General features: G+C 40.3%; 2 protein-coding genes across 2 annotated transcripts in view; one reads left to right on the top strand and one right to left on the bottom strand.

Annotated features, from left to right (window-relative positions):
* Positions 1-19,271, bottom strand: part of LOC121879957 (pre-mRNA-processing factor 39-like) — a 105,969-nt gene that overhangs the window by 25,380 nt on the left and 61,318 nt on the right. The window lies entirely within an intron of this gene.
* LOC121879958 (adhesive plaque matrix protein-like) lies at positions 10,237-19,065 on the top strand. Its single transcript, XM_042386806.1, has 4 exons — positions 10,237-10,304; positions 13,007-14,176; positions 14,608-14,723; positions 18,340-19,065. Exons 1-4 carry the CDS (start codon positions 10,287-10,289, stop codon positions 18,485-18,487), a joined length of 1,452 nt encoding a protein of 483 aa, XP_042242740.1. The 5' UTR covers positions 10,237-10,286; the 3' UTR covers positions 18,488-19,065.

A 19,271-nucleotide genomic window follows, 5' to 3' on the forward strand; every position in this document is an offset into this window, starting at 1 on the left:
TGATGCTACCCACAACCCCCTCCCAACCCCTGAAACTGGTTGTTAACATTCAGTCGTAACCCCGTGATAAAATATATATATTGGTTGGATGGCCGGCCCAAGGGTCACCAAGGCGTGAATTTGTTTAAGGTGGAGAAGCTGTCGCCAACACAACAACCACACCAAGTTAACGAGCTGCCAGTGTCAAGGAATAGTTCGAGAAGACCGGACAACTCGCCAACTGCACTGGCTAACCATTACCCCAGAATACGACCCGCAAATCGATTAACATCCAGGTCCCCAATTACTGCTCGGTAGACAGAGGCAAATGGCGTAAATAAACTTGCCCATAGTCTCACCCTGCCCGGGGATCGAACCCGGGTCCGCTGGCTTACGAGGCGAGAATGCCGACCATGACACACACATGCTGGCCATTAGTCCCGACTTATTATAATTAAGGATAAAATAGAGACAAATGAATAAGTAATAATTTTGTAATAAGTTTATAACTATTTATTTCAAAAAAACAAAACACAATCATCGAAGTACAGCAAATATTCCTTCCTTGGCACTATGGCGGGTTTGTTTTCAAATAAAGGATTAGAACCGACATATAAAGGATTAGAACCTATAATGAAGGATTAGAACCGATAATAATGGAATAGAACCGATAATAAAGGATTAGAACCGACATATAAATGATTTGATCCGACATATAAAGGATTAGAATCGACAATGAAGAATAAGAACAAAAGTGAACGAGTCAGAACCAACAAAGTCGGTAAACAGAGAAGTAAATCATGGAGTCAGAACCAAAATCAAAGGTTAAATCCGAGAAAAAAGAAGTAACAAAGTGGTCAGCAGGAGTCATCGCCTCTAGTGGTGAAAGAGAGAGAGAGAGTCAGTATTTAGAAAGCTTGAGGTTAAGGTTCACTTTGTTCACTAATGGTGCAACAAGAGCGGTAGTTGATGATCTCCAAGATAGTTAATTGTCACTCATTCCTCGGTTCTCAAATTTGAATTCAAACAAATGAAATCAACTGTTGAGATCAATGATATGAATTAAGATTATTATTTTCAAAGAGAAAGTAATGTCTTTATTTAACATATAAGATAAAATGACACAGTTTAATGGTTAATCATTTGCTATTTGTGATTAGTGGCGTCTTGTTCATACTAGGAGGCTGAGGGTCGCCTGGTCGGTTTACATTTCGACAGTCAACAAGTCACTGGATGGAAAGAAAGACGAAGAATACATTTTAGGTATATAATTGTCAGTAGATTTCTTTTTCCTTGCTATTCTCTCTAAAACTATATACAGTAACGTTACGTGAACCATGGTAAATAGTTCTCAAAAGATGCATACGTAATGGGTTAGCCCGTGAAGTGACATACGCGGGAAAGTGAGCAGCGTCATGTTGAACAGGTGATGAGGAAATAGTGTTGCTAACTGTTGCGTTAAAGAAACACAACTTGACCAATAGTAATTTGTATGTTTGACTAATATCAATATTCTCTCAGTTAGGTTACATGATTGGATTTATTTTCTTGTGTAAGGCTCTATAATCCTACTATTAGTTACACGTATTCTCACTACCTACACAAAGGACCTAAACTAGAAACCTGTGTTCGTTGCTCATAACAAATACTATCGTGTAACAAAACAAATTCCTTTTGGCAACATCATATGAATACTTTGTTAATCAATATATAACGTAAAGGTTGTAGTAGTAGTAACAGTAGTAATAGTAGTGTAAGTAGAGGAATGGTTATAGTTATAGTAATAGTCAAACAAGTAGTCTTAGTATAAGTAACAATAATAGTAGTTGTAGTTAGTAAAAAAATAGTAGTAGTAATAATATTATCAGAAGTAGCAGCCTTAATAGTGAAAGTAAAAGCAGAAATAATAATAATAATAATAATAATAATAATAATAATAATAATAATAATAATAATCCCGCAACAGCAAAATATATCATTATATACCATAAAAGATTAACTCAATGATCCCTCAAGCAAACTCTTTCCTCCTCCAGTCACAGAACTTTCCCGTCATTACGACACAAAACGGACATAACAAAAACAAACATTACCAAGCACAACAAACTTTCATTATCGTACACGCGTCTAAAATTACTGTACACGACTACTAATATCGTACAAGTTTAACATTATTTTACACTTATACCATCATTATCTTAGCGACTACCATTATCGTACGCAGCTAACATTATCGTACACAACTACCATTATCGTACGCGGCTAACATTATCGTACACAACTACCATTATCGTACGCGGCTAACATTATCATACACAACTACCATTATCGTACGCGGCTAACATTATCATACACAACTACCATTATCGTACGCAGCTAACATTATCATACACAACTACCATTATCGTACGCGGCTAACATTATCATACACAACTACCATTATCTTACACGGTTAACAGTATCGTACACAACAAACATTATTATACAAGACAAAGAAACATTCCCGAGTAGCACTGTCGTATAAACACAGGTACATAGATATCTTATTTATTCTGTGCATCGGCGTATGACAGAGGGCGGAACTCCCAGTCAAGCATGATTCTTGGGCGCACTTTTACGATGGATAGAAAGCTGTTGGTGTTTGAAGAGCATGACAGACGCAGCTAAGCCACCTGTAGTGCAGATGGTGTAGTACTTTCTTGTGGTACAGGTGTTGGCGGCGGTACTTTCTTTTGATACAGGTGTTGGCGGCGGTACTTTCTTTTGATACAGGTGTTGGCGGTGGTACTTTCTTTTGATACAGGTGTTGGCGGCGGTACTTTCTTTTGATACAGGTGTTGGCGGTGGTACTTTCTTTACAGGTGTTGGCGGTGGTACTTTCTTTGATACAGATGTTGGCGGCGGTACAGGGTGTTGGCGGTGATACTTTCTTTTGATACGTGCGGTGGTAATTTCTTTTGATACAGGTGTTGGCGGTATACTTTCTTTTGATACAGATGTTTGGCGGTACTTTCTTGTGGTACAGGTGTTGGCGGTGGTACTTTCTTTTGATACAGGTGTTGGCGGTGGTACTTTCTTGTGGTACAGGTGTTGGCGGCGGTACTTTCTTTTGATACAGGTGTTGGCGGCGGTACTTTCTTTTGATACAGGTGTTGGCGGTGGTACTTTATTTTGATACAGGTGTAGGTATACTGGCAAAGTACTGGGCATACTCATCTAGGCTCTTGAATATACCTGAACCAACAGGTAATGTCCTTTTTTTTAATTAACACAAACACTATGGCTGATGTGAACTGTTATCACCCCCCCCCAAAAAAAATGGATCACCTGAAAAATCTCCACCCCAGCTTATTTCACCTGCAGTTTACCCACCTCAAAGGTAACCTAACCTATCCACTCCTAACCTAACCTCCCCAAATGCAGTTAAAGTGGTTAACCTTCAGGTGACCAGTAACTTCACCAACCTACCACGAAGGTCCCTTATATAACACTGGAATTCTTGCTCGTCAGTCATGAATCTTTACGGGTGTTGTATAATCTGCTGGCTGGTTATTTTTATTACAGACTAAGAGATGAAAGTGAAACACGAAGATATGTAAACAGTTGAGCTATTTTTTTTGTTTCCAGGTGGTCAGCTGACGCCGAGGTAAACATGGTTGTCTCACGCACGGGTGATGACACTGTGGCTCTTTTCAATTATCACCTGGTCAGTCTGTGGCCAGTACCTCCTATACCCAATACATCACTAATGGCTAAACTCCAGGTATATGGACACTCGACTCAGTAGTGCCCTCTGAGATGTTTATGAACTTCAATTAGGTCTCCTCTTGCCCGTCTGTAGTATAAGCTAGGCAGTTGCAGACGTTCTAATTTATCAGGGTAGTTGAGGTGCCGAAGTGCAGGCACCAGTCTAGTGGTCCTGCTTTGGACATTTTCAATCAACTGACAGTCCCTAGCATATCTCGGGGACTAGACGGGGTGACAGCACGAGGGACGGACAGTCTAGATATCTGAACGACCTTCTTATAAGACCTACGTAGCTGCTTCCCTTAATTCACCTTTTTTTCACAATGGCCCGAGAACTTCAGTTCATTGTCAACACACCCACCAGGTCCACACAGTCGATCTCTGTCAATGATGTTTCTTCGTCCAGTTGTAAGTCTAGCCACCCCACCTTATTTCACCTGATGAATAAGCAAGGTAACCTAAGACAAGACCTAACCTATCCTTATCTAACTTAACTTAACTTTAACCTAACCTAACTTAATTTTACCAAAACAAACATAACCTAATCCCCTAGGTGGCGTTAGTGTTTAATAATTATGTGACAAAAGCTGGGATGTCTAATCTTCAGGTAATCCGATAAAACTAACAAAGTTAAATGTACTACAGTTTAAATAAACCGTTTTGAAACAATTACAAACAATATTATATCTTTAACCCACATTAAACCTAACATAGCCCACACTAAACCTTTCCTAACGTAACCTAATTCTTAACAAAATTCAATGTAAAATAAATAAACTTCACATTTTTACATAACTATTCTTAAACTAACATAACTAATTATAACGTAAGTTATTTTGGGTTAATACTTAATCTAACGTAATCTAATTCTTAATTAAATTCAAGTTAAAATAAATAAATTTTACATTTTATGACCAAACAATGGTAAATATTTATTAGTTGCCAGCACCTTGTACAACTATCAGTGCAGGTGGGGGACGATGTGCTCCCAAATTTTACGTGACTAATGACAGCTCTCATATACCAAAATTTATCGTCCATTGAATCAAATTGTTTCCCACAAAGTATGCACAGATAGTTGTTTTAGCTACTGTACATTGAGTCTTATATGGGGAAACAAAAAAAATATATAAAAAATTTATTCTATAGCGTTTTCGTCGGAAAGAAGAAAACACGAAGTTCCCAAGCGCTTTCGTGTAAACCACATCTTCAGGGATGAGTACAGGATGTGAATTACACGAAAGCGCTTGGGAACTTCGTGTTTTCTTCTTTCCTTGTGGTTATCAGCATATACCTGGATCACGCGCACCTACAGTGATTTACTTGTATATACATATATATATATATATTTATATATATAAAGTTGTTATACCCTAAAAAGAATGTAACTATACTGCTTGTCTTCTTCACGATGAAGTGTCATATTAGTTCTATACTTGGGTCGTGTTGTCCCGCGCCACACTGTTGTTCTTTGGATGACATAACTAATAAACTCAATCCGAGAACCATGTATCTACGCTCATAAATCACCTATACTGTAATGGGCATGGCATGAAAGATGGAAATTACGTGGAAAAGCACGGAGGAAAACTTATCAAATGGCAGTAATTTTAAATATATGTCCTTTATAAGCGAACAAATCAATTACAGTATTTATAGTAAATATCCAGAGGATAATTATATAGATTCTCTGGCGTTACCTAAGACGACCGCGGCGGCGTGGCGCCCTGGCGGGTGTACTGTAGGACCATAAACTTTTCATTTCAATAACTCGACAGTAGTATAACCCACGGCGGAGATGAGTGAAAGTTTGTGGGTGAGGCAAGTGTGTGTGGGTGAGCCGAGTTTGTGTGTGTGTACTATTGGCAAGCGTCCAGTCTCCAACCGCCCTCAGCCTAGTGTGGTGTCGTATTCTAAGTACTCGTCTCGATATCATCCATTTTTTTTAATTATTTTACCTTTTTATAAGTCTTCTCGTGTCATTGTTCCAGATCTTCACACTCACACATGACGTATAACAGGCATAAATATATACGAGGAGGAGCAATATTGAATGAGGGCCGTAAGTTAAACATTAAACTCACTCCATACTTTTCCTTCAGTGTCGAGTTATTATCATTTTAATGTTTCAAATGCCAGGGTTCTTTAAGCATCAGTTACTAAGTCTTATTCTCTACACTAGGCAACAGTTCTTAATAATAGTCCCGAGGTGGGTGACGTCATCAATGTGTTTTAATTGTCAGGCATTAGTCATGGCGCCGCCGTAAAGTTCCCACGTTACAACCACAACAATGTCCTTATGAAAAACTTCTGACATTAATGAGTGAGTAAAGACAATCTTGCAGTTGTAATGTAAGAATTCACTCCCAAACTCCACGAAAATGTGTTTGGTAGTGTATGTACAGGATACATATTTTTCTGAGACACCCTGTGTATAATTTAAACTAGTATAGGTTCACTTAGACAACAGTACGCTAGTCATTCACTCACTGGTTTATTCACACTTGAAAATCATTAATACAGAATAAAATGAGTGATAATATTTAGGTCATAAGTTGTAAAAACATAAGTGAGAAGAACATCATAAGTTTTCTCTCGCGAGGCCGAGTCCACACGCTAACACAAGGACTCTAAGATACACTTGATTCACTTCAGCTTAACCCCTGGAGTACGATAACGTAACCTCATGAGTACGATAACTTAACCCCTTGAGTACGATAACTTAACCCCTTGAGTACGATAACTTAACCCCTTGAGTACGATAACTTAACCCCTTGAATACGATAACTTAACCCCTGGAGTATAACTTAACCCCTTGAGTACGATAACTTAACCCTTTAAAGAGACAAAAAACGACAGAAAGAGAAACAGACAGACAGACACATGTTTGACATCTACTCCACTTCAACGAATAGAAACTTCACCATTTCTTACACTACACCAGCATTTAACAGCTCTCACTACCAACCCACACGACATATATAAGTAAAGAAATAATTTTATAGACAGCGGACATTTCTTTTAATATTTATCTTACTTAAGCTACAAAGTTCTCGTAGCTAAACAATCTTGCACAAGCAGACGCCATGAAGGGTGACCACAAGGCACCAACGTCACCTGTTCTGAAAATTTATTGAGTCCAGTGATAAGGCGTTTTCTGGTTAAGTGATAAATGAAGATATGTTTTTAGTTTTTTTTTTTATAAAGGTCATGGTTAAGGGCGACGAAATTGTATTCTTTTAAGTTATCGTAAATTATCAGTCAATATTCAGAATAGCTTGTGTGGGAATTATTTCTCTTATCTGAAGGTATTAGTACAGTTAAACCTCCATATAACGGACTTCTCTCTCTATATATATAATCCGTTAGAATTTGATGGAGGGTTTCACATCTAACGGACCCAAGTTTGTGTATATGACGTCACGTAGTCAACTAATTAGGCTACACGTATGGTAAGTGACGTCACGTAGTCAACTAATTAGGCTACACGTATGGTAAGTGACGTCACGTAGTCAACTAATTAGGCTACACGTATGGTAAGTGACGTCACGTAGTCAACTAATTAGGCTACACGTATAGTGAATCAAGGACTGTGGTGAATGACGTCATGTAAAATACAGTCAACCAATTTATCTACACATCATAAAAAACTCTTGTATTTTAAGCATTAACAAACGTAACAGCCTAGTAAGGTGGGTGTGTGTGTGTGTGTGTGTGTGTGTGTGTGTGTGTGTGTGTGTGTGTGTGGAGGGGCGTTTAAATATATATTAAACACACTTGACCACATCCTCCAGGGGCGTCACGTCCAGACGGTAAACACAGACATCAATCACCCAGCAAACACATACATAAAGAAGTTTGAGTTACAGAGTAGAAACGTTCATCAGCGACACGACACTGGTTCACGCCCCGACAATTACCACCACAGTGATCACTAGAAAACGTTTGGTGGCAGATGACGCACCTCGGGAACACAGACGAACAAAACTTTCTTTCCAATGACAGTATCACAACCGAACAGCCATATTTTCTCATAGATATTATTGGTTTTATTTCTATATACTTTTGCACAGACTCAGTACTTTATATATATATTTTATTTTTAACTTAGATAAACATAAGTGTAACACAGGAAAAAAAAATTGACAGAAGCACCATACATGACGCCGCACCGATAAATAGTTCTAAAATTACTACTGTCACTGAGTACACAACAGGAAAGTTAAACATTAATTCTTGAGAAATTACCCACTTTCATGTCGTAATCTATAAACAACGAGAAAGTGTTAAAGAGTCTGATATTAACACTGATTTTATACTCTTCTGGCTACTCAAAATAGCGTAGGAATATATAGCAAAAATTAATAGAAAAAAATAAAAGAAAATAGGCATAAATAAATATTGGTGATGTGTATAGTGATGTGTAAATGGTGTGGAATATGTATAGTGATGTGTAGGGATGTGTAGATGTTATGGAGGAGTGTGTGTAGAGACAGAAGGTGGGGTAGGTGTAGAAAGCGACGGTCCGTGAGATAACAGCTTCACCAGGTGGAAGTGTTGGCCAGCTGGTGACGTGACACACACACCTACACACGTACACACACCATTAAGAAACTAGATGAAACACTGTTCATTAGTGTGTGTGTGTGTGTGTGTGTGTGTGAGGAGGTTGTGTGTGTGTGTGTGTGAGGAGGTTGTGTGTGTGTGTGTGTGTGTGTGTGTGTGAGTACGTGTTTATTTATGTATGTATGTATGTATGTTTATGTAAGTGTATGTGTGTGTGTGAGTACGTGTTTATTTATGTATGTATGTATGTGTGTGTGAGGGGGAGGGGGGAGGGGCAGGTCACAGGTAGGTTGTCAGATACCCATTATTACCCACCTAACTTTCACCTGTAGTACCTGCTCTTAATCAGGATTCTAAAGCAACCATAAGAGTTCCCTTCTATCTGGTCTTAAGAGAAACTGAATTTAATTATGGTACAGTTCCACACCAAATCTGACGACGTTGTATACACTAGATAAAAAAAAATCCCGCCACATCTCCGTAGCCCCTCATGACGTCACAGCAAAACAAAAACACTCAACTCACCTGTACAACCGACCCTTAACCTGTTCTCTTGTATATTAGGCGTTCACGATTTGCAGCACTGGTGATAAAAAGTATAAATAGAAAGCGCTGAATGAAAGCAGTAGCAGAAAATTCGTATTGTGAACTGGATAATATAGAAAGCGTGGGTTAATAACTTGTCCTGTTAAGCGGTGAGGTGATTGGACGAGGGGTGTGTAAGTGGCCATGTTTGAACATTTATAAGTGGCCAGTGTTTGAACGTTTATAAGTGGCCAAGTTTGAACGTTTATAAGTGGCCAGTTTTTGAACGTTTATAAGTGGCCATTTTTGAACGTTTATAAGTGGCCATTTTTGAACGTTTATACATGGCCATTTTTTGAACGTTTATAAGTGGCCAGTTTTTTAACGTTTATAAGTGGCCATTTTTGAACGTTTATACATGGCCATTTTTTGAACGTTTATGAGTGGCCAGTTTTTGAGCGTTTATAAGTGGCCAGTGTTTGAACATTTATGAATGGTCAAGATAGACAATAAATGAAAAATATTTAGACAACAACTTGGTCAATGTTCACGACAAATAAGAGAATAAGAACATTATTTCCTTCATACACTTCTTCACTAACTTTAATAATTAATATTTCAAGAGGCCATGTTTATACCAAGAACCTTTTACAATTAATGTATCTAAAAAAAATAGTAAAAACTGATGTATGTGTGTGTGTGTGTGTGTGCGTGTGTGTGTGTGTGCGTGTGTGTGTGTGTGTGTGTGTGTGTGTGTGTGTGTGTGTGTGTATGTGTGTGTGTGTGTGTGTGCGTGTGTGTGTGTGTGCGTGTTTACATTATCCAAGTTTCACCTGTGAATTCCCCACCCCAAGAAATCTGATGCGTTTAATTAGAGATCACCAAGAGACAATTAAAGAGACCACAGAGAGAAATAAGAGACAATATAATAACAAGTTAATTCACTGAAAATAATCTCTAGAGGCCATCAAGACGCCATGACAGCTGCCTCTTGCACGATAATAACCTTGACGCCTTTCTGCTTACTCATTACTTTCTATCTTGAGGGCAATTAACGAATATTTTAAACAATTTATCCATTAGATCTAACGACATATGAAGAGAAGGATGACTTTTGTTGACTAAAAGATTATGGTTTAAATTTGATGAATAATTGCGTAATGGTGTATAAGCTTTCTTTGGGTTAAGCTAAACTGCCTTACTGTTTACCGTTTCAATACTGTACTATATACGCTGTTTAGATACATGCAATATCTATATACATCATGAATCAATGTGAACCTTTATGAGGATATTCTTTTAACATTTATATCCTTATGTGTGTATGCCCTTAACGATAGATGGAGAGTTCACACGTGTCCATGCCGACGGAGGCAGGAGGTGGGCGGGGCCTCTCTCGCCACCCATTATAAAAACCCGAGACGCGAGGAGTTTATCATCACTATCACGGTAACTCCTGCACTGGCGACATGAAGCTCCTCTTGCTGGTACGTCATATTGTGGTGTATGTGTGTGTGTGTGTGTGTGTGTGTGTGTGTGTGTGTGTGTGTAATAAGTCACATAAAGACCTGTGTTGAGCTGTCACAAGGAAACACAATTTTGGAGTTTATTGTGCTGCTAACTGTTGCCCCTTTGAGTACACACTTCATTGTACTCATAGGGTTAAGACATTGTACTCAGGTTTGACATATCGTACTCAGGTTAACCTAACCTAACCTATCTTCACCAAATTCAACTCTTATCTTTTAAAAGGAGTGGTTTACGATTACTTGTGTTGACATCTGAAGAAAGCGTCAAAATTCTATAGGTCTATACGTCACGGCCTAGATGACAAACGCCCTCAAGATGTAATCAGTCCCACACCTCATTAGACGGTGGCTACAGTCAACACTTTCCTCTCATTCTGGCACTTGTCATGTCTTCTGAGAATCATTCAGGTTAATAAGACTTCCTCCTGTGAGAGAGAAATTCCATTGTGGTCTTGAGAGAAGCCATAGGAAGGAATAAAGATCACAGTAGACAACTGCGGGGTCTATGAGAACAACAATGATATATTTATAATAGTTGAATTAACAAGCAGGTCTGATGTCTCCGTCCACTTAATAAAAGAAAACAATTAAATGGAGTTAGGTTTAAATGGCAGAATCATTAATCATAACAGAGGGGACGCATTCATTGTTGGAGATTAATTAACGTTCACAAGGAGGAGGATTCATGACTGCGGAAATTAATGGTGTAGCGGGAGGCATTAATACTCGTTCCCTGTTATTATCTAATTAATGATATTATATGTAGTAGTCAACACACTACTTGAAGAGACTTTCTGTGAATTATAGTTAGTTTTATAAGATACAGAGGAAGTATTTTGTTAATGGGGAACTTAAAAATTTTACTTATCTGAATTATTATTATTATTATTATTATTATTATTATTATTATTATTATTATTACATTTTCGCCCCCCAGACCCCGATGTGGGTCAGTGACCTGTGTCCGGGTGGGCTAATCCCCATAAAAAAAAGAGAATACTCAAGATATTTTGTTGATTATTGAATGTTTTGCTGTCAGGTTTAGTGTATATGGCGGCAGCTGGCATCCTCGTCAGAAATTTATCCACAATTTAATTTTCTTTCCGCACCATTTGTTCCATCTCCCAACTCTAATGACAGTTTCACTAAAGAGGCTCAGTGTTATGGGTCCCACAAGGGCGATTCACTGCAACTTTCCCTTATTGGTTTGGAGAGGCAGCCATGACAGTAGCTGGTGTTGTGAGAGTGGAGGCGAACACTTTCTAAACAACGGACACTTTCTGTGGGTGTTCGGCTATTTACGTTACGGTCCACGGAGCGTGAAATTACCTAACGTTAGTCTGGTCTTAAGCCTAACTTACAATAGTATTAAGATGAGAGCAAATCAACATTATCTAAAGTCTTAAAATTTACCAAGTCCGATGTTGACGTCTTACCCCGACATGCTCATTCACAATATGGACGAAAAAATATATATTTACCAACTTAATATTAATCGATGGTTTAACCACTTGAGGACGAAGCCTCTTATTTTTTGAGTTGGGTGAGAGAGAGAGTGAGAGTGGGAGACTGAAAGAGAGAGTGAGAGACAATGAGGACCAATCGTTCAGCTTCACTGTTAAAACCGGGTTGTGTTGAGGGTAATGACACGGGGGAGGCTCAACGCTCATACTGAGTTATGTGACCTGTTTTTAAGACATCGTATTTAAGGGGTTAAGATATCGTACTCAAGAGGTTAAGATATCGTACTCAAGGGGTTAAGATATCGTACTCATAGGGTTAAGATATCGTACTCAAGAGATTAAAGACTAGCCCTGAAACACCGGACACCTTACATACTCCACTGGCTAACGGCGACAAGAAAGTTAATTTTCAATCCCAAGCGGGAAATCGAACCCAGGGCCTCTTAATTACGAGGTGAGTGTGCAAACCACTTGGCCAGGGAAACTCAAAGTGGCCACCTGACGTCTTTCTTATGGTTGTGACTTGGTGTAGTGGTGGTAGAGGGCAGATGGTGGTAGTTGTAGTAAATAGTGGTAGTAGTGACAGGTGTTGGTTAATGATGATGGTAGGTAATGCTGGTTGGTGATAGTGGTACGGAATGTTTGTAGGTGTTGGTAATGTTGGTTGATGATGGTGGTAGGTGTTAGTGATGGTGGTTGACGATGGTGGTAGGTGTTGCGTGACCGGCTAGAAGACAATAGTGGTTCACCTGTCCGACACAACACACTTCTCCACACCTGACTAAACACGACACACTTTACCAATGGTGTGGTGAAACTGGTGGTGGTGATACTGGTAGTGGTGATACTGGTAGTGGTGTGTGGTGGTAGTAGTGGTGGTGGTGGTGGGGGGACGATAGTGAACAGAGGCGGTACAAATAATAATAATAACAGACATTAATTAAGCTGGACGTTTCTGGCAGACTGATCAATTAGTTTATTCTTTGATAGAGGAAGTGGGACCCTAGTTGTGTCACCAGGTACCCTTGTAGTCTGATGATTTCTGTTTGTATGTTGAAGTCTCCAGGTACTGCCGTGTCCTCTCTCTGTGAATCTCGACCTTGAGGGAGCCAGACACAACAGACGTCTAGAGCGTTAATTAATGTGGCAATACCTGGAGGGGATCACCTGAACTGAGTAGTGTTGTTGTTGTTACAGGTGTGTGTGAGTGTGGTGGTGGCCTCCCCCCTGCGGCCACGGTCCTCAGCGCCCTCTGTGTACGACTACTATGACTTCGTAGAAATCCCGCGGACAAAACCCGTCATATCTGATAGATCTGACGGCCCTATGCCCCAGCGCCCCCTGCCACCCCGTCACCCGGCTCCGTCCCGTCAGAGGCCTCAACCACCCTCCCGGAGGATCCCTGACTATAAGGCGAGTCAGTCTGATGTGTTCGTGCCTCAGTACCGGCCACAACCACAGTTTAGACCACAGTTCAGACCGCAGCAGAAGCCGACGCCAATCATCTACAGGGAGGACCCCGTGTACGAGAAGCCAGTGTTTGTGGCGCGGCCCAAGTACCAATCTGAGCCCGTCATCTACGTGGAGGAGAAGCCTCTCCCCCTTCAAGAACGACCACTCTTCCAGGACCAGTCGGGACGCTACCAGGAGGAACGACCCCCTCTGAGCGACGACTACCCTCCCTACCTGCCACCTCCACCCACCTACCCGAGAGATGGTCGCCCCCAGTACGACGGCCTACCACAGTATGAGATCCTGCCCGTGTATGAGGACCAGCGTCAGTATGAACAGCTCCCACAGTATGAGGAGGAGTATGAAGAGCTCCCTCAGTATGAACAACGCCCACATTCCGAGGAACACCCACAATTTGAGCAACGCCCACAGCCTGTAGAACGCCCACAGTATGTAGAACTCCCTCAGTCTGAAGCACGCCCACAATTTGAACAACACCCACAATTTGAGCAACGCCCACAGTCTGTAGAACAGCCACAGTATGTAGAACTCCCTCAGTCTGAAGAACGCCCACAGTATGAACAACGCCCACAGTCTGAAGAACGCCCACAATTTGAGCCACGCCCACAGTCTGTAGAACAACCACAGTATGTAGTACTCCCTCAGTCTGAAGAGCGCCCACAGTATGAACAACGCCCACAGTATGAACAACACCCACAATACGAGGACAACTCACTCCAGCAGCAGCCCCAGGAGACAGTAGCACCTGTGGAGCACCTCAAGAAGGACGTCCGCCGCCCCGCCATCAACAACTTCGTGCCCAAGGCGAAGGGGAAGAAAGATGACGATGACGTGAAAGAGAAGAGACAAGCGGTTCACGGAGGCGGCCCCCATCTTGACTCTGCCGGAGAACAGGTCAGTATTAGTCAACACCCCTCCTCCCCCCCACAACCCTAGTCAACACCCCTCCTCCCCCCACAACCCAACACCACTGCCCCTCTATCACTGTAGCCAAACACCACTGTATTTCTTTACCACTGTAGCCAAACACCACTGTATTTCTTTACCACTGTAGCCAAACACCACTGTATTTCTTTACCACTGTAGCCAAACACCACTGTATTTTTTACCACTGTAGCCAAACACCACTGTATTTCTTTTCCACTGTAGCCAAACACCACTGTATTTCTTTTACCACTGTAGCCAAACACCACTGTATTTCTTTACCACTGTAGCCAAACACCACTGTATTTCTTTACCACTGTAGCCAAACACCACTGTATTTCTTTACCACTGTAGCCAAACACCACTGTATAACTGTATTCTACGCCCTGGTTTGCCTACAGTTCGTGGCGGACGCATCACAGGTGGAGAGCGGCAAGGGTGACGGTCGGCTGTCCTTCCAGATTCATGGTCAACAAGGTCCTCACTCCTACCGCTTCGGCTACGACACGGGCAAGGGGTGAGTCCTGTGGCTGTTAAGTTAGGCTATAGTTGTTATGGTTAGGTTAGGCTACATTAGGGTTATTTTATGGTGTGGTACGGTTAGGTTAGGTTAGGCTAGATTGTGATAAGATTAGATTATGCTTAAGGAGAGGTCCAGTTGTTCTCCCTGCAGTGTGTGAGTAATGGGTAAACTAGACTCAGATATAGTTCAGGGTGTCGTAATAATAACTGGGAGTTTATGAAGCTAGTGTAAAACTTGAGTGGTTACTGTAAAATGGGGTAGTGGCGGCCGAGTGGATACAGTACTCGCATCCTATCCTAATGAGCAGTGGTTAGCGCCTGTAGCACCATTAGTTCTCCTAGATGTGATGGTGTACCAGGCTTAACAGTTGGGGGAATGAAGGCGGTCAAGTGCAGTGTGGTTTAGTCTACGGTGTGCTCTACCAACACACCCTAATGGGCCTTGAAGTCACTTAGTCTACGGGACATACTTTCACTTTTCACCGTACAAATACAGTACGTTCTTATGAGAGAGAGTTATGTAATTTTGCTAAGTAACTGCTGGGAAAAAAATGTTGCGTAACTGTTGTGTAGGTGTTTGCGTATAAGCGTTGTGCCATTAACGTTCCCCAAACAGATCACTTCAGATACTGTACTGTCACCTCTCACCAAGACATGAGCAAACAACGACTTTCTTTCCATTATCAGACTCACGTTTGAGGCTCGAAATCTCCTGCAGTTTCTTAGTACAGTAATTAAAACCATCTTCAATCTCTTTTTCTCATGAGCACACCGTACAACAGCAGACAATCCCCCGTTGTAATTGGTTTACTGGCGAGAAAGATCAATGAAACAGGATGAAGTTCCCATAAATATGTATTGTAGTTTTGAATTAATACAAACATAACAGTGTAACGTAAACAAAGTTCATTCAATGATGCAGAAAATTATCTCGAAAATTGTAGTGTCGTCTTCATTAATGATAAAAACCCATAGGTCTAGTATCAATCATCGTGTTGTATGTGTGTCTGCCTTTCAGTCTTATCAAACACATATATATAACATGTACCACAAAATCTAACAACAAAACTCGTCATTATCACACTACTTGCAGAACTAGTGTTAGCCTGGGACCAATACGCTCTTAAAAAGTATATTCTGGTATGTTTTATTATCTAAGTGTTTAAAAAATATATAAAAATACGTTCCCTACACTCGAAACACACTATACAAGTCATGTAAATACTGTGAAAAGTACAAACTGTAGTGTTAATGAACGGCAGATGGTGAGCGCAGGATGTTGACATGTGGCACAGTCGTCAATTTCACCACCACCATGCGACAAACATCATATAGTGAGGGAGAGTTTATGTCTCCTCCCTGTGAATCTCGGTGTCGCAGAGGCTCTTATCATTTTTTTCTTCTCCTTTATATATCTACTTTATCTTCGCTTCTCGCAGCTTAGGAAGATATACGCGGTGATGTTACCTTACAATAACGTATAATGTCTTAACTCATTCCAAGACTTTATTGCCAAAAACGTTTACCACATTAATAACTGCGGGGACCACATCTTAACTTTATTTTTTTTATTATAACCAGGCGACAAAAACAGTATTCTAGCCAGCTCTGATCCTATGAACTGATACTTCAAGAAAAATAAAGTAAAGGAGAATTTAGCCATTGGATGCCTCAAGCCAGGAATGAGGAAACGCATAAATTGTTGACTTAATCAGTGAAAGTGTTCGGCGCCTCACAGAGAGTAGCCTAGTATGGTTTGGTTTTAATTTTACATGTTGATTAATGTATTACTACGCGATAAACAAGTAAGGTATTAAAGCAAGTATTTATAGGTTGGTGCATACTATTGTTTTCTATTTATACGTGGGGGTTCAAATTGATGGTATAGAGTAATTCCTCCATGACAGTAATACAGCTGTTAGCCTAATACCGGTTGTTTAGTTTCTGCTCCAAAACAGATCTAGAGAAACTAACCGACATTAACTTCCTACACTGAAAACTTACTAAACCGCGACACTTTCTCCAGTCCTGCCAAACATTTTTCTCTCCATCGTGTCACTTTTAGCGAGGAGTCACATCATAAGTTTCCTACTTTCTCCATCGCCCTTAAATTTCACTATCCATAAGTTGTTGCGGCTGGGAAGTACAAAAAAAAATTAGTTTGTCGTGTCCTGAAATAAATTATATAGCTTATATAATCACCACGCTTCATGTCAGCGGCGGATCATAATAGGGGAAGTGACGCTGAATATTTTAAGTCATTACCAAGTGTGAACATTTTCTTGGGGGGGGGGTTAAATAATGACAAGAGCGAGGAAATTTGTGGTGTGTATAACAAAGCTGTCAATAGATGTAATTTTGTGCAATGCGGTGTAACCTGTTGAGAAAGATTAGTATGTTAACATTGTATAACTAATACAAATACGAAAACGAAGAAAAAAATAAAATACGAAACTACAATTCCTATATATTAAGTAAATACAATTAATAGAGGGATAAATATATTGACTTACAATGTGTCAGGGCTCAGGGCAAGTGGAGGTTGCCGCCGACTTTCACTAGTTCTGGCGCAGTTAACACTACCTCAGTTTTCTCCAGCACATGTTATCAGCTCAAGTAACGGAGTTGTCCACCGCGGGCGTACTTTTCTCTCTTGTACTGGTCTTCCTGTGCAGTTAGCCAGCCGTTGTGCTCTTAAGTAACCGGGCAGGGTTCTTGACCGAGGGAAAGGCTACGTCAAATGAGAAACTGATTTGCCTGACCAACGTCTAATATTCACTTAGAAGTTATTCATTATTTTGTATCTTCTCCTGTCCATCGACCACATTCCTACGGTGATTTGTTTCATTATTGGCCACAACATCTTGCAGTTTATCAGAGGCTAGGCAAGGAGGTACGTTTTGTTCAGTTTCCCCCCACAGCTAAAATGTCTTTACAGAAAACTGTTTACTCAACTATTACGTCATTTCAACAGGTCTCAATACTACTTTATATTATTATTCTAAATGTGGTCTCAAATTCTCCGAGGTTAACTGAATTTTCCTCGTAAAATGGAATGTAAGAATGCATATTGTTGGCTAACGTAAGCTAAAATTAAACACATTCAAATTACTTCAGAATCAGACTAAAGTTAATAGATACGTTCACTTTGCACTAGTCCGTAGAATATCAATAGAATCTTTGTCTATCTCGACTTTGTCATGTACAATATATCATCACATCTTAAGGCTTGTAAATATGTTTGATAATTGGACAAGAGAACAGTGTACAGCCATAGATCGCTACTTCATTACACCACTTAGGGGAAAATATATTGTTATAAGCCTTTAAGAATCCAGACTCGGGTATTAAAGCAGTGAAGAATTAAGACTAATTATATCAACATGGTGTAAAATTACTGAACTCGTTACATTACCATTTATAAATAATCAATGGGTAGCTCAGTGAAATGCTACCATGTTACTATTTCCGTTTCATATAGAATTTATTTATTCAGATAGCTGCCCAATGTGTGTGTGTGTGTAGATAAACATGTTCCCAGGGCTCACACCTTCACCTGGGACAGACACCAAGAACAGTGACGTAATACAATATTCTGTCATCATCTCCAGGTACAACCGTCAGTTTAGGTACGAGGAGAGGGACGGGTATGGACAGGTTCATGGTCGTTATGGCTTCCACGACAAGGATGGCAAACTCCAGGTGGTGAACTACTCAGCTCACCCAGACCACGGCTTCACAGCAGATGTTCCTCACTAGGCAACTACCCTCTAACCACGAGTAGTTTGCCTCACCTACAATGGCCATCACACTCACTACTTTACTATAAGTAATACTAAAACACCTCACTGGTCGACACACTTAACATGTCAAGAAAAACTCACCACCACACTACCTCTGACTCTCCCGTGAGTTAAAATTCCAAAAGAACTAATGAGGTTTAAAGCCTTCCTAACAATTGGTCACTAATATTTTAACATTCTATGGTTAGTGTGTTACCTGGTTGAGGCTGGTCACGTGCACTCTATGGGATGAAGAACAATGTGAAGTTGATGATGGTCAGTAGATGTAATTTACAAAAGTCTAGTCACTCAGGTGTGGCGAGTGGGGAGGAAGTGTATATTATTATCATTAATTGGAAGAGTAAAAAATTCCACATTCATTCTCTTAACAAAACTTCTTTCTTAATTATCAACAAGTTAGTAATATTGACTGTACACATGACATGACCTATCAACACATAACAAAATGCCATATCAAGATCACATTTCTGTACATTTTCATTTGAGGATTTTTTTTTTCCATTGACAGAAAGTTACGCACCCAGTTAAATAATAGACAGAGAAAGTGACAAGTATATGTTCCACCAAACTGGAGAACATAAGTTGTCAATCTAGCGGTGAGCAATGACAGTACTCCCCCCCCCCCTCGCTCGCCCACTCCTGTCTCAAGGTATAACAGGCTTCTCCTCAGACAGGCAAACTTCTCTATTGTTCCATATACTGTACCTATAACACATAACGTTTTGTAGGTTAAAACCATT

The sequence above is a fragment of the Homarus americanus genome, unplaced genomic scaffold (genome assembly GCF_018991925.1).
Source record: "Homarus americanus isolate GMGI-L3 unplaced genomic scaffold, GMGI_Hamer_2.0 scaffold29478, whole genome shotgun sequence".
In the NCBI taxonomy this organism is placed as follows: domain Eukaryota; kingdom Metazoa; phylum Arthropoda; class Malacostraca; order Decapoda; family Nephropidae; genus Homarus; species Homarus americanus.